This window comes from Neodiprion lecontei, chromosome 2, assembly GCF_021901455.1.
Source record: "Neodiprion lecontei isolate iyNeoLeco1 chromosome 2, iyNeoLeco1.1, whole genome shotgun sequence".
NCBI lineage: Eukaryota > Metazoa > Arthropoda > Insecta > Hymenoptera > Diprionidae > Neodiprion > Neodiprion lecontei.
This window is the reverse complement of record NC_060261.1, coordinates 7,913,094-7,928,540: the sequence shown is the minus strand read 5'-3', so window position 1 is coordinate 7,928,540 and position 15,447 is coordinate 7,913,094. Positions and strand designations below refer to the sequence as shown.

Sequence of the window (15,447 nt, the reverse complement as noted above, 5' to 3'; positions counted from 1 at the left end):
CTTGATTCTCTTCTATTAGCAGGAACTCAACAACTCTCCCTTGAGAAAAACATATTTTTGATAGCGAGTTTAATTAATTTACATTCGAAAAATAGTCTATATAATTTCAGCGAGTGGTTAATATTGGTCAAAATAAAATATGTAAGGTAGAAGCACCGTTTGTAACCACTGGACCATCTTTGGTCATTATCGTAAAAGGTTTCGATATTATTAGTTTCCGGTACCATAAATCTATTAAATTATAGAATTCATTAGTAAAACATACCCTGCCGGTAATACTGAACGGAAGTTTTTGATAATCAATTTTTTAAAAAGCAATGTTAGCAGCGACGAAAGCTGATTTAACATTTTCTTCACCATTCGTGACCACGACCCCTTATTTGTGTGTGAAGAATGTGGCTATGAACGGATCAATTGATGGCCACAGACGTTAATTGCTAAATTGACCGAAAACGGCGCATCCACCGTATGGCATGGTATAAACAGGTCTCGGCTTGAACTTTGGTCAACTTCGTTCTTACATCTATGGGCAATAAAATGCGCTTTGAGTAATACGATTGCCCTTGATAGTGCAGTTATAGGGTGGCTCAAGTGACTCACTGTATCGAAAATTGGGGCGGTGTCAAAGTTTCGAATTCGAAAAGTTCCTAAAGCGCAGAATCCCGAATGTTTTCGTGGCGAAAATTAAAGTAAAGAAACAAAACTTTGACGAAACATCAAACTTTCGCATGGTCGAAAATCCGACGCTCAAAGTTCCGTAAGTGCAAAGTTCCGAAAGGACAAAATACCGAAAAGACAAAATTCCGAAAGTGCGAAAAGAATAAGGAGTAAAATGAGCCATCGTGAGACTGTTTTCATGCAGACCATTCTTATTTTTGGTATTTCTGATTTTTTACCCGCACCCTACAAAAATGTAGTAACAACAGATTTTGTGTATGATAAAATTTCGTATAACTTTTACTAGAAACTTTTTTCTGTATAATGCGTAGGTTTTTATTTATAGCGCGTCAAACTTTCTTTAACATGGTTATTGCTAAACATATAGGTAATGGTTAATGAAACATTAAAAATGGTGTGAACCAAATTTGTAGTCCATAAAATTTTCAGTAAACTTTGTTTCAAGTTTTTTGCTCTATTGGAATTTTTGCTTTTCGGAATTTTGCTCTATCGTAACTTTACTTTTCGGAACTTTGCTCTATCGGAACTTTACTTTTCGCAATCTTGTTTCCTTACTTTAAGTTTCGTCACGAAAAAATTCGGAATTCTGCGCCTTCGGAACTTTTCAAATTCGGAACCTTGACACCGCCCCCGAAAATTGAAGAATAACAAGGCGGAATAAAAGTAAAAAGTAACGATTATCGTTTAAAAAAGATTAAGTAAAATAATAACATAATCATATATTATACCGCGTGTACGGCGAAAAACATTCGAGCTTTGATTAGTAAATACGTACGTATAAATACATACAATTCATCGTTCATAAGGTAATTTTAATGAATTTAGAAATGAGAACTAACATTGTTTATAATAAAAAAAAAAAAAAAAGAAATATTACAGCATAGTTCTGAAATTTTCGTGACTATTTGACTGGTTTTTGTTTTTTTTTTTGTTTTTCTCTCTTTTTCCAACCATAATCATTGTGTAATTTATGTACAATGTATCTGCGTATTGTATACATGTGATAAATCAATATGGGGTAGCACAGTGAGTGGTGATAAAATGTTGACATGTATTATTGTATTATGCATAAGCGGTATGTTCGAAATTTCAAGGGCTACTTTTTCCTGATATTGCGTGTACCACAAAGGTATATGGGGGATTCCACGTTAAATCGTACGAAAAAACGAGATTCCTTCGACTTGACGACTTCGGATGTTTTCGCCCTTTTACTCGCCTGAAGTTCGTATTTAATTCATCAAATCTGAATTTTTTCAGACTTTCCTGACCAAGCATTTTTTTACCACAGCTAGTCGAAAAACCGGCTTTCGACGATATTTCATTTCTTCAAGTTACCGTAGCTTGAAATTCAGATAACATATGGAAAAAGTTCCTATACAAAAGTTTCGCATCTCTGTATGAAATTTGTAAAAATAATTTTGTCCGATTTTTCGTGCCCCGTTAAAGTATAGTTTTCGTGAGAAAATCTTGGTAAATCTTTGGCAACAAAATAGTGCCGGAATCGAATTGGCTGAAATTTTTACACGGCATGTCTTCTCCAATACCAAAGATTGTCTATAAGTTTCGTAGTGGGTGGTAAAGTAGTTCAAAAGTTACAAGGCAATGGTTTACATGCAACTTGGAAATTTCTCGTTCATACGTACTATGTGGCGATACGAACGGTGAAAGTTATACAGTCGGTATTACGATTCGCAACACGCCGTTGAATTCTTACCTTGGATGAATATGCTTCGATAATATTGTCCGGCGTACGGAACTCGCGTATCATGACGGAAATCGTGATAAATGATTGACTGAACCATACTCCTCGAGAAAAAGTCGACAATCGAGATTATAAACAACAGGCGTAACAACTGACGATCGCGCTCGAGTGCGCAGCGGCGCAACGCGCAGGGTGAGCAGATTGCTTGCCGCGCCGCGAAGTTTGAATCGAATTCTCGCCACTGTGTGAATATTTGTTGATATGTCTTCTGAACCACTACAACGCCCATTATCAAGTTTTCAGACAACCTTTCGCATTAAAAAAAGCACGCCGTGTATAAATTGTAGCCCATTCGATTAGGGCAATTTTCAGTTACGAATAATTTGCGCGCATTTTGTATCAAAACTACAATGAAACGGGGTATGAAAAATACGGAAAAAATACTCTCGAGCGGTTCGTGAGAGAACCGAAAATTTTTGGGAAGGAACTTTTTCATATGTCGTCCAAGTTTTTAGCTACGAGAATTCCAGACATTGTTGAAATCAATTTGTTGGATGAGTTGTCGTAAAGAATTCATGGGTTGAAAAAATTCAAAGATCATCCTTTCGATATGCAGTTTTACTGTGTGAAAGGGCAATCAGGTTAAAGTGGGTCGGGGAAACCGACCGTTCGACTTGACGTGGAATACCCCATATACGTATATATTTTATATGCGTAAATAGTAACCTAGCACTTGAAATACAAACGAATCGTTGGAACAAATTCAAATTGGCAATTAAAAATGTTACGAAACATATTTCAGAAGCAAGCGTATTCTACCCTCACGGAAAAAAAACCCAAATTGGGTGTAAATTCGTACCCCTAACTTTTTTCTTATGGGACATTAGCATTGTCTATGAGTTTTTGGTACGAATTTACACCCAAGTGGGGTTTTTTCCCATGATGGTACGTTTCATTCTCAATTCGTAAGGGCCTCACGTTACTTGAATGATTACATTCAATGTATAAAATTCTATCCAAATGGTTCGGGATAAAAAACTTCATCTTGCAATTAGTTACACACATGAAGAGTGCCTCAACCGTGAGACACCTTTTATATTATGGTAAGTTCTTGTGATTCCATCAAGTGTCTCCCTTAATTCACGGCGTTCTGCCACTTCTTTCTTTTGTCAACTAATTTGTCTTAACTCGGGGGAAAAGTTTATTCATACGATTCCCTTGTCACGCTCCGACTTGATTATTGTAGATCAATGTCCACGCGAATTTCGGTTATTATTTTTTACCTATGCTGTTCGCTCAAAATGTGCCAAAAATTGTCAACATACCAGTGTGAAGAAATTTGTCATGATATTCATTCTTAAATTCAATGAATGTATCTAGATAATGAAGAAAATAACCGAGGTCTTCCTTTGTTCTATAGGATGCTTTTCTCAAATGCAGAAACGATCTCTGCTGGTATGCTTCCTTGCGATTTATTGAATAATATTAGATATATATCTCATCTGTTCATTGGCATATTATTATAAGATGTATTGAGTGAAAGAAAAAAAAAAAAAAATCTACGACAAAATGAAACCTGATAATAAATAGGAAAAACCGAAATGCCGCTGGACACGGTTTAAAAATATTAATAAATATTATACTTACGTGTCGCACAACATGAATGTTGTGAAAATTGAATTTTATACGTGTGCGTAATTTACATGTGTGTGTAATTTATAATCCATTAATGTACGAGTAAATATTAAAATGTAATTTCTATATACAATATACTACGAGAAATTGGATTAGACATCTGATTTAGAAAAACAACAAACGAAAATTTGGCCCCATGTGACTGAAATTTGAATTTTCGGTAAACAGTGTAAGGTGCATGATGCATATCAATAAACAATTTTACTAGGTGATGGAATTAATTCGTAGCGTTTTTTTATTTCTTGAAAACAAATTTATAAAATCCTACGAATTAATTCCAGCACCTAATAATAAATTTATATATACATGCGTGTGTATATGTATATGTATGCAATATATGCGTGTGTAACGAATATTCGTATTGAAGGAAATTCGTTAAAGGAAGAAATCTTTTTCTACCGCGATTGTGTTGCAATTTGAAAGTAATATTTTTGACTCGCTGTAAGAGCGAATTAAATATTATTCATAGCAATCGGAATAGTGTCATAAGTTTCGACGATTCCGTTTATTTTAATGTGCAAGTGTACCGCAACACGTAATTTTTTTCCCCGCAATGAATCCCTACAATATCAAAATTCTACACCGTTTAGAAATAATTCGCTTATATCCACCAGTATGATAATATTGCCATAGATTGTTCGTTGTGAAAAAACGTAAAAATATATGACGTCATAAGAAAGAATCAACTTGTTATTTTGTTACCGTTCATTGCTTCTCTTAAACCGATTATACTTGATGCTGGAAAAAAAAAAAAATATACGGAACTGTGTATAATAAGAAAATGCTTGATATCGACAGAAAAAAATAGATTTTCATACACACCACACAATCATGATGTATAATCTACCTACATATGTATTTCCGTCTTCACTTTTATAATAAAAAAAAAAAAAAAAAAAACTGACATTACTTTAAATATAACAAATAGAAAATTTTATACCGCGTTCACAAATTCGTGTACACAATAAACGTTCCATCGCAATGTAAACAAGAATTCTTATCGTAAAATGTACATAGGTATAACAATAATATCAATTATTATTAAAAACAATAAGTTTAATCCTTCAGCTTTTTCAACGCGTCCATCAAAAGTTGAACTTCCTGATTAACGTTCGTGACTAAATCTTCGATTTGGTGTTTGCTGTCGATGATGTTAACACTTTGCGTGTACGGATCGTATCTGACGCCAAATTTCCTCGGAATCGTTTGGGCGAATTTTCTGTAAATTGAATTGAGAAAAATCAATGAATTTTGAATTACACGGATTTCATGCATCGAACTCGGCGAACGTTTCGTACCAAAAAACAAGCTCAGCCATCTCGAATCATGAACCTATACCTACAATATAGTCAGACGAGATGACGCTATCGCGAATCACTGGCGTCTCTGAAAATTTGCGCAACTTTCTCATAATGTGTAACAATTATTTCGAAAGTATTGCGTTAAATCAGTGCTCGCAAGAAATCTTGCAACATCACATGTGACATAATGTGTATACTGGTAAAAAAAAAAAACAACAAGCGTATCGTCTTGTTTAATACCAGCCAAGCTATTTTCAATTCGATCACGATCGAACCACGTCAAGCTAAAGATAACGAAGCGCAAACAAACATGACCGAACGAGGTGAGTAAAAAATGAAAAGAAAGCAGATTGAGACATCGGTACTCGTCGTCAGGGATCGCGGATACTGGAAGAGTTACTTACATCATCTTTTCCTTCGCGTCCTCGAAATCCTCGGCGACGAAGTAGACCGGCTGATATTCGGTTATTGGGTATTTCTGAAGCGCCGTTTTTGCCGGATCGAATGGTCTCAGCTCCGGCTTGTCGCTCAGGCTGTATTCCAGCTCACCGTAGGACGACAAAAGCCCGGCACCGTAAGCCTTCAGTTCTCCGTTTTGTCTACAGAGGCCGAATTCAACGGTGAACCAAAAGCACTGGGGAAAAAAGTAAATACATATACATATAACGTATAACACGGTTGATGGAACGGATGGCTTTTGACATTCGGTTAGAACTGCGCGATGGTTTTGCGATTCGTCTTACTTCCATTCCATTTCCAATTCGGTATTTTTGCGTATAACGCTTGATTTATCATATAATAGCTAAAGACCCCCACTCACGGTGGCGAGCTTCTCGATGTACTCGTCCGGAGCTCCGAGGGAGGCGAGCCCGATGACCTGAGAGAACTGCGCGAATGCCGGGTCTGCGAAAAGTGGAACATGGCCAAGGACCTCGTGGCAAACGTCGGGTTCCGGGGTGTAGAGAGGTTTGCTGCTGTGCCTGATGTACTGGGTGCTGTGAAAGACTCGGAAGGCCAAGCCGGCGAGGAAGTCGCGCGACGAAAGAAGACCGGCGACTGGACGAAGCGTGAACCCCGTGCAATCTGGAAGCGGACGATAAAGGTCAGAGACGGTTGCAGGGGATGTTGAGGAGGGAGGTAATTGGGTGCGCATGAGCATGAGAGAAATTTTTTGGTCCGGTTACCGCTCGGTCCTTAACTATCTTCATTCTTTACCACAATCGAAAAATATAGTTCTAGGTGGAAAATGAAAATTAGTTTTATAGCTGTTGCCGGAAAGTCTAGTATCCGTTACCATTCTTTCTCATTACGATCACTCTTGCTATATTTTCTTGCAACCGTTGCGAAAATTTAATGCTCGTGCAAGAATAAATTGACGTTAAAGCCTTGTTTAACCAAAAAAGTAGACTAAACCTAACAAACTGATTTTGCCTTGCAATCACCAAAAAAGGATCGACGATAGCGCAAAGTGCTTAGGCGTACCTCGTTTTTCCTAATTCCAACAATATTCAAACAGTTTTTCTAACGATACCTGTTTTACTGAAGTTTTCTTGCTACTGTAACAAATGAAATATTTCTCAGTTCACCTTTTAGGAAATTCGAGATATCCTCAAGCTGCGGAATGTTGTCCTCCCTGTAGCCGCAGTTCTCTATAAGCAGCGGAAACACGTGATTGTGTTCCCTGCAGGCGTACTTCGGGTACATCGACGTCAGTTTCCTGAATACGACACCCCACGTGGCGGTTTCTGCGGGAGTGTAATCGACCCGTGGAATGGGCTCTCCACTGCGAATCATTCGGAAGAATTCGAGTCAGTACCTCTTCAGGGTTAAATAGACGAATCATTGAATGCTCGAGAAATGCCGGCATAGACGAGCAGTCGTTTTAAAATCAGAACTAAATTTTTTTTCGATCTCTCACTTCGTGAAATCATTTTTTTTAACGTAATATTAAACCTCGCGAATGGAAATTACCGCTTAATTTTTTTAAGCGGTTCCGTATCGAGATTTTGTATTCGCCGTTCAATTAACACGTGAGAAATCCAATTATGACGGTTGGAGGGAGACAATAATAATTGTTCTACATAATGGACGGAACTCTGTACGGTAGCGTTTGACAACTTGTACGTTCTCTTAGAATCGGCGCGTCGTAGAAAATTTTTAAAAATAGATACTATTTTATAGCTTGTTACTTTACTGGTGCCCGGTTTCCCACTGTACTCAACCATACTCCAATTTTCTCACAGACTTACTGTTTGTAGTGGTAGGCGATGTCGGCGAAGTACTTCCTCCTCGCTCTGTAAACCGTGTCTGTAAATCCGGGATGATCAGAGTCCAGTTCAGAACCGTAGGATAGAATCTGGTTCGCGAATCTGTCCAAGTCTCGTATCCTGCCGGGGAACCACGGAACGGTGCCCAGGTTGTCCTTGTGGTTCCTGAACAAAAATCGAAGGTTCTTTCGGAGCTTCAAACCACCGAACCACCTCTCGTCTCAAGTTGGCGGTAAGAGAAACGAACGATCGCCGAGGAGCGTTCATCGTCAGGTGGTATAAAAAATCAGAAATCCTGACCTGGATATTATAGAGAAGTATCCGCACTGGTCGCGCAGAGTTTCGATAACGGCAGCCAAGTCACCGCCAGGTGCGCACTCCACCATGAATTCATAGTTGTCGACGGTCCGAGCCGAGCTCCTTGACTCGATGTGGAGGAGGTTGACTTTGTGCTTCTGTAAACAGTGGGAAAGGGTACGATTTTACACTTGACGATGCAGACAAACCAGAGAACGATGCGTTTGCACCAATGGTCTACAAAACTCACTGCGAATAGTTTCAAGTAGCGTCCTAGACTCCCGACCTCGTCGTCTTCCCGGGGTGAGAATATCAGGCAAGTGCTTTTGGCCGAGTCTCTGCCTTCCTTGATGTAGTTTCCACCGTCCATGAGTTTCGGCTGTTGGATGAAAAAAAAAAAATTAAAGTCGTCAAGGGTTAACGAATGGTCGAATCCGGTGACACAAGTATTTTCAAATAACTCCAACACCGTCGCAAAGCTGATCTTACATCTGGGACCATTGGATTCGGTGTCATTTCGATGCTCGACGATAAATCGACCCGGGTTAGCGTTCGCTTCTCGATTCTCTCAACGCATTCACGCGCCTGCAGTGAGAAACAATCCATCCGGCAAGAGAGTCTCAAGTTTTATTATATACCGAAGGTGGAGTGGCCCCCACCACGTGGCACTAGGCGGAAAATTGGTTTACGAACAATCGTGGTTCAACTGCGCAAGATATGACTGGAGCAACAGGCAACGCCGATCATTATACCATGATTCAATCGAGTCGTCAATGGGTGGTCATTTCTGGAAATTACCAGCGTTCGTTTATGTCCTCAGGTGATGGCTTATGTGGTCGGTTCGCGTGTTGCTCTCCAGCTAATTTTTTCCCTCGCCTTTCGCTGCGCGCAAACTCAACCACATTCCGCGAATCCGATATCTCAATAGTTTGCGTTAATAATGAGCAAATATACTATCGAGAAACGATAAAAAAAAAACAACTGTAAGATGTCCGACGAGTCTACAATAATATTTGTCTCGTGATGTGCAATTTTTCTTTTTTTTTTTTCCTTTTCATCACCTTTAATCTTAACGCGCACCGATGAATCGTTCGAGATCTATGCTTGTCCAGATCAATAGACAACAAGATTTACGTCCAGGTGTTGCAGGTGTTACCGAACGCAAACTTGAGAGAAAAAAGTAAATGCACGACCTTGAGTCATTGCAGACGGCTGATGAAATTCGCGAATGAAATTGAGCCAGGCAGCAGATCGATGTATAAGTTTCTGTATAGCCTTCGCACTGAGAACTATCGGTGTGCAAAAAGTACGCAGACTTTTTGTAAGCGTAGGTACGTTATACGGACACTTGTGACGCGGTACCTGCCGTATATTTCCCGACGTATATTGCAAGATCTGGTGGGGAACGAACCATTCTTGGTTCACCGAAGAACCACGTCTAAAGTTACCGGAAATCGACAGACCGGAAGGTAAGTACCGACACCTGGTAATTTACAGGTTGAACTTCGAGGTTGAGATGGTTTCGAAAGTGTGCAGATTGTTCAGAGAAATGTGACGAGTGTGAACGGACTTTTTCAAACAATTATCCTGAGCTTTCGAAAGCGGAATTCTGACGTAACTCTTCGTTGGAATCCGGACGAAATGTAGGAAAAAGAAAAAGGAAGAAAATAAATGGATTTCGAAAGCGAATTTCTGCGAAGTTACAATATCACATAATATCGCTCAAGGATAGTGACGGTTAATGACACGCGTGATGTGTAACGGGGAAACGTTCAATGGATCATTTCCGTGAGTCGTGAAGGTCACCGGGATATCAGTGCGGTTCGAACTTTCCTCTGTATGGGGGATTCCACTTGAACCTGCTGATATATTGCAAGACTCGTCATCAGCATCGTGTTAACGACTTTCTTACTCGTCGTGTTAACGACTTTCTTACTCATCGTCTTCCGATCAAAGCGCTAAACGAAATAGTTGACATTCTGACTGATGAGAGAAATTTCGGGACTGAATACCTAGCCTGTGATTTATTGAACATTTACTGCAGCGTAAATTTCCATTTCGCCGTCTTTTTACACGGAGTTTAAACAGCGACGCGGTAACAATAGAGTTACCGATCAAATCACAGTTTGTAAGGCACCTATAACTCTCGTTTCTTTTATCTTCTCCCATCGTCGATGACTTTGAAATCTAGTAATGACAGGTTAAAAATAATAAAAATAAATAAAAAATCCGGAAGATAATTGTTTTTGCAAGCATCGTATCACTGGTCGAAATTTCATCATATTGTATAACAACAATTTTCAATGCCAATGAGCAAGAATTATCTGGCAATATCGAGCTGCACTTAAAAATTGATTACAGCCACGTACATCGACATGTATTATAATATATACGTACATGCGTACACATGTTGCACGGGCGGAATTAGAGGCGTGCCTTGTGACCTCAGTGGCTTGCGAGTTTAATTGAAATTGATAAAATTTTATCAATTTCAATTAATTAACCGACTTGTGATAAATATTGGCACTGACCCGTGGCTCATCACGTCATTTATAGAGGGCGAAAATATTTCACAACTATGTTTACATAAACGTATCACGGTATTAACGGTATACGATATTTCTTCAAAAGTCAATTTATAGACTCTGCCTTTCACAAGCGATATTATAACTACGCACGAGGCAATTAAAACGTAAATCAAACTTACGTTTGAAAACAATATGACGGCTCGTTAGACGCCATGCGGTTACTGTTTACTAATAATTGTGTGTTTGTCTTATGGATTAGGAAGACATTGTAACATGGCTATTTACCACGTTGTCCATTTCCTCGTCGCTGCAGCAGTGCGTCATTTTTGAATTCTGAACGAGAGTAGAATCCGATCAATTAATCCTTGAGATCTGATGATTGCGATCAAATTTCGCTGATCTCTGTTAGCCTTTTACAAGGAGCCTCGTTAGGTTGCCGAAAACTTCACGCGTTTCGAACGCACGTTGAAAACAGAAAGAAAAATGAAGATGAGTTTTCATTTATTACCTAGTTTTCTTTTTTTTTTTTTTTTATTCTAAGGCTAATGCTTCCTAATTTGTTGCACATATTTTATTAAAGAAAGCACCAAGTGGTAAGCTTACAATCGCTTTGAAATTCTCAGGAAATACGGTTATTTTTCACGGTGCCGTTTGGAGTTGTCACAATTTCTAAAATCAAAATGTCAAAATTTGACACTGAAAAGATAATATACAAAGTTAATTTTCATGTCTTTGTTTAAAAGTTAACTCAAGACACCGTCGACCCCGTTTCATTTATCCTCTTGCTCTTTTTTTTTTTATACGAACAAAGAACGCAGAGTTCAGAGTGTTCTATTTAAGTATTGATTTTCAAATATAAAACGAGAAAAATACGCGTCTCATTCAAATATTTTGAACTTTTATTTATCTTCGGACAGTAGATATAAAATGATAAATGAGATCTGAATGTCTTAATATACGTTTTAAATTTCATCACATTGTCAACATATAATCAAAATTTGTATAGGATGTAGTCATTAGAATTACTAACGAGGCACGGCTCCCGTTAAAACATCCTGAGAAATCGATTTTGAAAACTCACCACCCGATGTTATATCCTTTTTCACATAAAATCAACGAAAACTGCATTGAAACTTGAGCTTGTAGATCCGATCGTATTACATTCTACAGAATATTAATCATCTTCATTACTTTGCAATGAATCGCGATTTCACTTCATTCACCCTCAATGGTGGTCGTTCACTCGTTCCGCGGAGATTTAACAAACCTTTCGTGATTTTAAAACCGTGCAGTTCGCTAATTCATACGTGTTCGAAAAAAAGATCTTAGCTCGGCGAGCGTCGGAAACTTACTGGTATCGATATCCAGTTGAACTTCATTAGATATGCAAACCAGAGACAGGGTGGCTCGTTTTACATATGCCGACGGATTTCCCTACGGTTGAAAACTGCACTGGCACTCCTCGAAAACCTGACTTACAGAGCGTTCCAACCAAAGTGTTGCCCAGCAGTGGAAAAATTTAGTCTGCGGTCTCTGGTTTGGTCTGCTGATGCGGGTAAAACGATGTCGCACGTTAAACTGGGCGAGAGAATAGCAGTCAAAAAATATTCCCACCAGTGTTTTTATGGTAATCGAGCGGCGTGATAAGACGGGAAAATAGAAACGATGTTGAAACGAGGCTGCAAACTCGACTCAAACTAGTCACGAGAAAAAACTATCTTTTCAAGTATTTACGGAGCCGTAATTGAATACGCTGGGGAAAAATCAACATGGCCGCCATTGCCGCACCTGCGATTTAGTTTTGCACGTACGATTGTATTCCGTAGTCACAGGTTATCGGGTGCTTTTTTATGCCAAAACAAAGGATGGCAAGATCGATTCGATCACGATTTCAACTTTTGACGCGAGCTCAACAGCTGGGAAATTATGTTGAGAAAGTCACGATAGCGATGCATTCAGGGTACAAGGATTGCCATTGTGGTCGAGGATAGTGTCGCTTCAAACTGAATTTACCTTCGTCTCGACAGAGTTCTTTTGCTTCGTTTTTCCTTTTATAGCTGGGCAACTTTGTCGTTTTGGTCTTTTACTCTCCAATATAACCTGCTCTTAACTTCTGGTTTGCCTTGTATCTTGCTGCATTATATGCGTATGCTGTTATGTGTATAATATGTCGATACCTACGCAGTGTTCGCAGACTGCAGTGGCGTATTTTTTCCGCACATTTTCAAGCTAGCAGAGAACGTTGTTCGGAAAAATATTTTCGCACCCTTCATTCTTGCCTCGCGTCTGATATATAATATGGCACAAACGCAATTTTACTAAAAAAGTGGGTGAAATTCTACGTGAAAATCACGAGAACGACGGATTTTTATGCGTCACTGTGACATGTTAACGGTAATTAAACAGTCCGAGTTGTAGCTGTATGTATAACGTATGCGTAAGTACGTAAACTCATTATTAGGCAATCAATACGAGGTTGAAATTGTTATATCCCGTCATCGTTATGCCACAGTGAAATACCTACCTGGAGATATTTTACCGTAAATTTTATTTCTCACTGCAGTTCGATTCTGATTTCCAAAAAATGCAAATTGAACAAAAGTGATATCAGGTCCTGTGCAGATTTTATCAGCATTTCGCGAAGAATACTTCATTTTCTCAATTTCGAATGCAAAAAGTATTTTCAAATCCATATTTCTGTACACTGTTCCGAAATTGATCATAAACACGATATAGAAATGAATAATAGAAATTTTGCACCCACCTTGTCAGGAGGGGAACCCTTGCCTACAGAATCTCGATATTGCTGCATGTCCGATGAATTTCTGGCGATTTGCGTACCGATCATATTAACGACAAGTGAAGGAAGGAAGTTTAAGGATTACCTTTTGCAGATATCGAACCACTGCTAGTGCAAACGGCGAAAAGTGCCTTCAATCTAGGCGAGATGGGAAATCTGTGGCGACAATCGATAACGCCACCGCGTCAATGAATTATTATCATCAATCTGCCAAGTGCCGAAGGCAAACTGACTCTGGCTAGGATGTTACGTCGTCTATACTTGATCAGGCGTTATAGTTCCACCACCACGTTCGACGAATGTCAACACACAAGAATGTATCGGCAAACGAGAGTTGGAAGGGAAGATTTGAAAAATGACAGCATGACGTCGCCTGGATGCAAAAATTACAATTTTTTATCATTATCGCGACGCGTGTGAAGCCGAGGTAGAGTACGGACGATAGGCAGGCTTGTTAAAACAGCGTACGAAGACGGAAACCCTGCAACGTTACATGGGTGTAGCAATTTCTTACTGCGCAATCGTTTCAGCCCATTTTTATCACCGTTTTCAGAGGTTAGCGAGTTATCGGTTCTACACACTGTAACAAGAAAAAACCAACTAGAAAATAAGTAAACAAAAGAACAAAAAAATTATAGCAATATTGAATTTCGTCATGTCTGTATTCTATGTATCGCATATCGCGGCAAGCATGTTGACAGATAACGATAATCAGAGTCTTAGTTACAAACATAGAAAAATGGGAGAACCGAGCCTGAAAACTACGTGAGGAAATCAACTATGTAAATGACATTTTTACTGCTTGAACATTTGTCGCGACGATAATTCTACCGGATCTGCTACTATAGGATGACATTGTTTTTATTGTTATCAAAACGTGTAAATTTATCAAGTTCGCTGATTGATTCATGGCATCTGATGCATCAACGAATGGACGAGAATTTTAAAATTGTATAACAGGGTGTACTTCTATTGCAAATAAATTCTGTTTCACTCGGAATCTATTTTATAAATTGAATAAATGAATTTTTTTTATACCAGCTTACTATGTCTGTTCGGAATAGTTAGCTGGCATTATCCTGTTCAACTCCATCAGCTTAATGAAAATTGATAAGAAAGAAGAAGCTAGAGATATCGCGGATAAGTGATTCTGTAAATACCAAGTCATAAATTTATTCCAAAATAAAAACAATCGTTGTCCAAATTTCTCGACATTCTCAGAAACGGCCAACTAATCATCGAATTTTTGAGATTCCACTATTACGTCGAATAGTTTTGATGGAAACTGCTGTTCGTTGGTAGCTTTTAACTGATATGAAATCAAGTTCGAGTAATCAATCTGTCAGGAGATGTTGAATATGCTATGACAGAAAGTAATAAACCTGCTAAAACAGTGATTCAAAGGTATATAATATAATACCTCTGTCCATTATTTACTCACTCAGGACTGTTAGACAGACGACTAAACTCTTCACATCTCGTTTCCCATTTGTAATTATATGTAAGGAAACAATCAGAGTTCGGTGAACTCGACATTAACCCAATTTCCATACCGCGAGATATAAGTTTCGACGTAAGAGTAATTTTCCCAACGGACCCGGAGAGCTAATTGTACCTCACGAAACGCAAATTACAACGTTCATCGCTACGAGCAATTTCATCTTGCCACCTATTTTTACATGAATTAATAGGAAAAAAAAATTCAAATAGCTCGTCATCGGGAATGCTAATCGTCATCGAAACATTTCGACCGTTAACGGCGCGATTTTATCCCGTCTCGTGAACTAATATTCTCGAATAATCCGGCTTCAACATAAATATACGGTGGTATTCATTAGCTTACGGCAATTTGCACGCGAGTCGCATGAGTGTAGGTAAAGAAATATAGTTTGCCAGATGCTAGCTGCAGATTTTTATTCAATTCACTGCAACCGGATTCGTCATTGCGAAAACATGCCGTTGTATTTTGCAGAATCTGTTTTTCTCGCTTCGCGACTACACGGAAATGTATATAAATTACTCCGAAGGAATAAATATTCATTGCAATTATATTTGCATCTGTTTATAAAAGTCAGTCGGAAAAACAAGGAGATAAAGATCAGATTCCGATATACCTTGGTGATAATATCGGCAACATAGAAACGCAACCTATTCCAACTTGTGCAGTAACTATTACATT

General features: G+C 38.7%; 1 protein-coding gene across 5 annotated transcripts; it reads right to left on the bottom strand.

The window, feature by feature from the left end:
• Positions 1 to 4,866: 4,866 nt before the first annotated feature.
• Positions 4,867 to 13,511, bottom strand: LOC107228218 (protein henna). Of its 5 annotated transcripts, XR_006902976.1 has the most exons (9): positions 8,430 to 8,590; positions 8,191 to 8,319; positions 7,944 to 8,098; positions 7,626 to 7,808; positions 6,963 to 7,159; positions 6,197 to 6,459; positions 5,781 to 6,010; positions 5,065 to 5,294; positions 4,867 to 5,021 (listed from the first exon to the last, which is right to left on the bottom strand). XR_006902976.1 is itself a non-coding variant. In XM_046732172.1 (8 exons), exons 2-8 carry the CDS (start codon positions 8,308 to 8,310, stop codon positions 5,132 to 5,134), a joined length of 1,311 nt encoding a protein of 436 aa, XP_046588128.1. In that variant the 5' UTR covers positions 8,311 to 8,319; positions 13,354 to 13,511; the 3' UTR covers positions 4,867 to 5,131. The 5 variants fall into 5 exon arrangements, 4 of the variants coding, with proteins under 4 accessions (XP_046588128.1, XP_015525084.1, XP_046588127.1 ...); XM_046732172.1 differs by lacking the exon at positions 8,430 to 8,590 and adding an exon at positions 13,354 to 13,511 and having other exon boundaries at positions 4,867 to 5,294; XM_015669598.2 differs by lacking the exon at positions 8,430 to 8,590 and adding an exon at positions 13,233 to 13,510 and having other exon boundaries at positions 4,867 to 5,294.
• Between the last annotated feature and the right edge of the window lie 1,936 nt (positions 13,512 to 15,447).

Excerpts from the sequence above, each read along its gene's own strand:
- LOC107228218 (XM_015669597.2), bottom strand. The coding sequence starts at position 8,546 with ATGGATTGTTTCTCACTGCAGGCGCGTGAATGCGTTGAGAGAATCGAG. Across the intron at positions 7,809-7,943 it reads TACTTCTCTATAATATCCAG|GAACCACAAGGACAACCTGG; the intron begins GTCAGGATTTCT and ends ATTTTTGTTCAG. Across the intron at positions 5,295-5,780 it reads GACGCGAAGGAAAAGATGAT|AAAATTCGCCCAAACGATTC; the intron begins GTAAGTAACTCT and ends TTCAATTTACAG.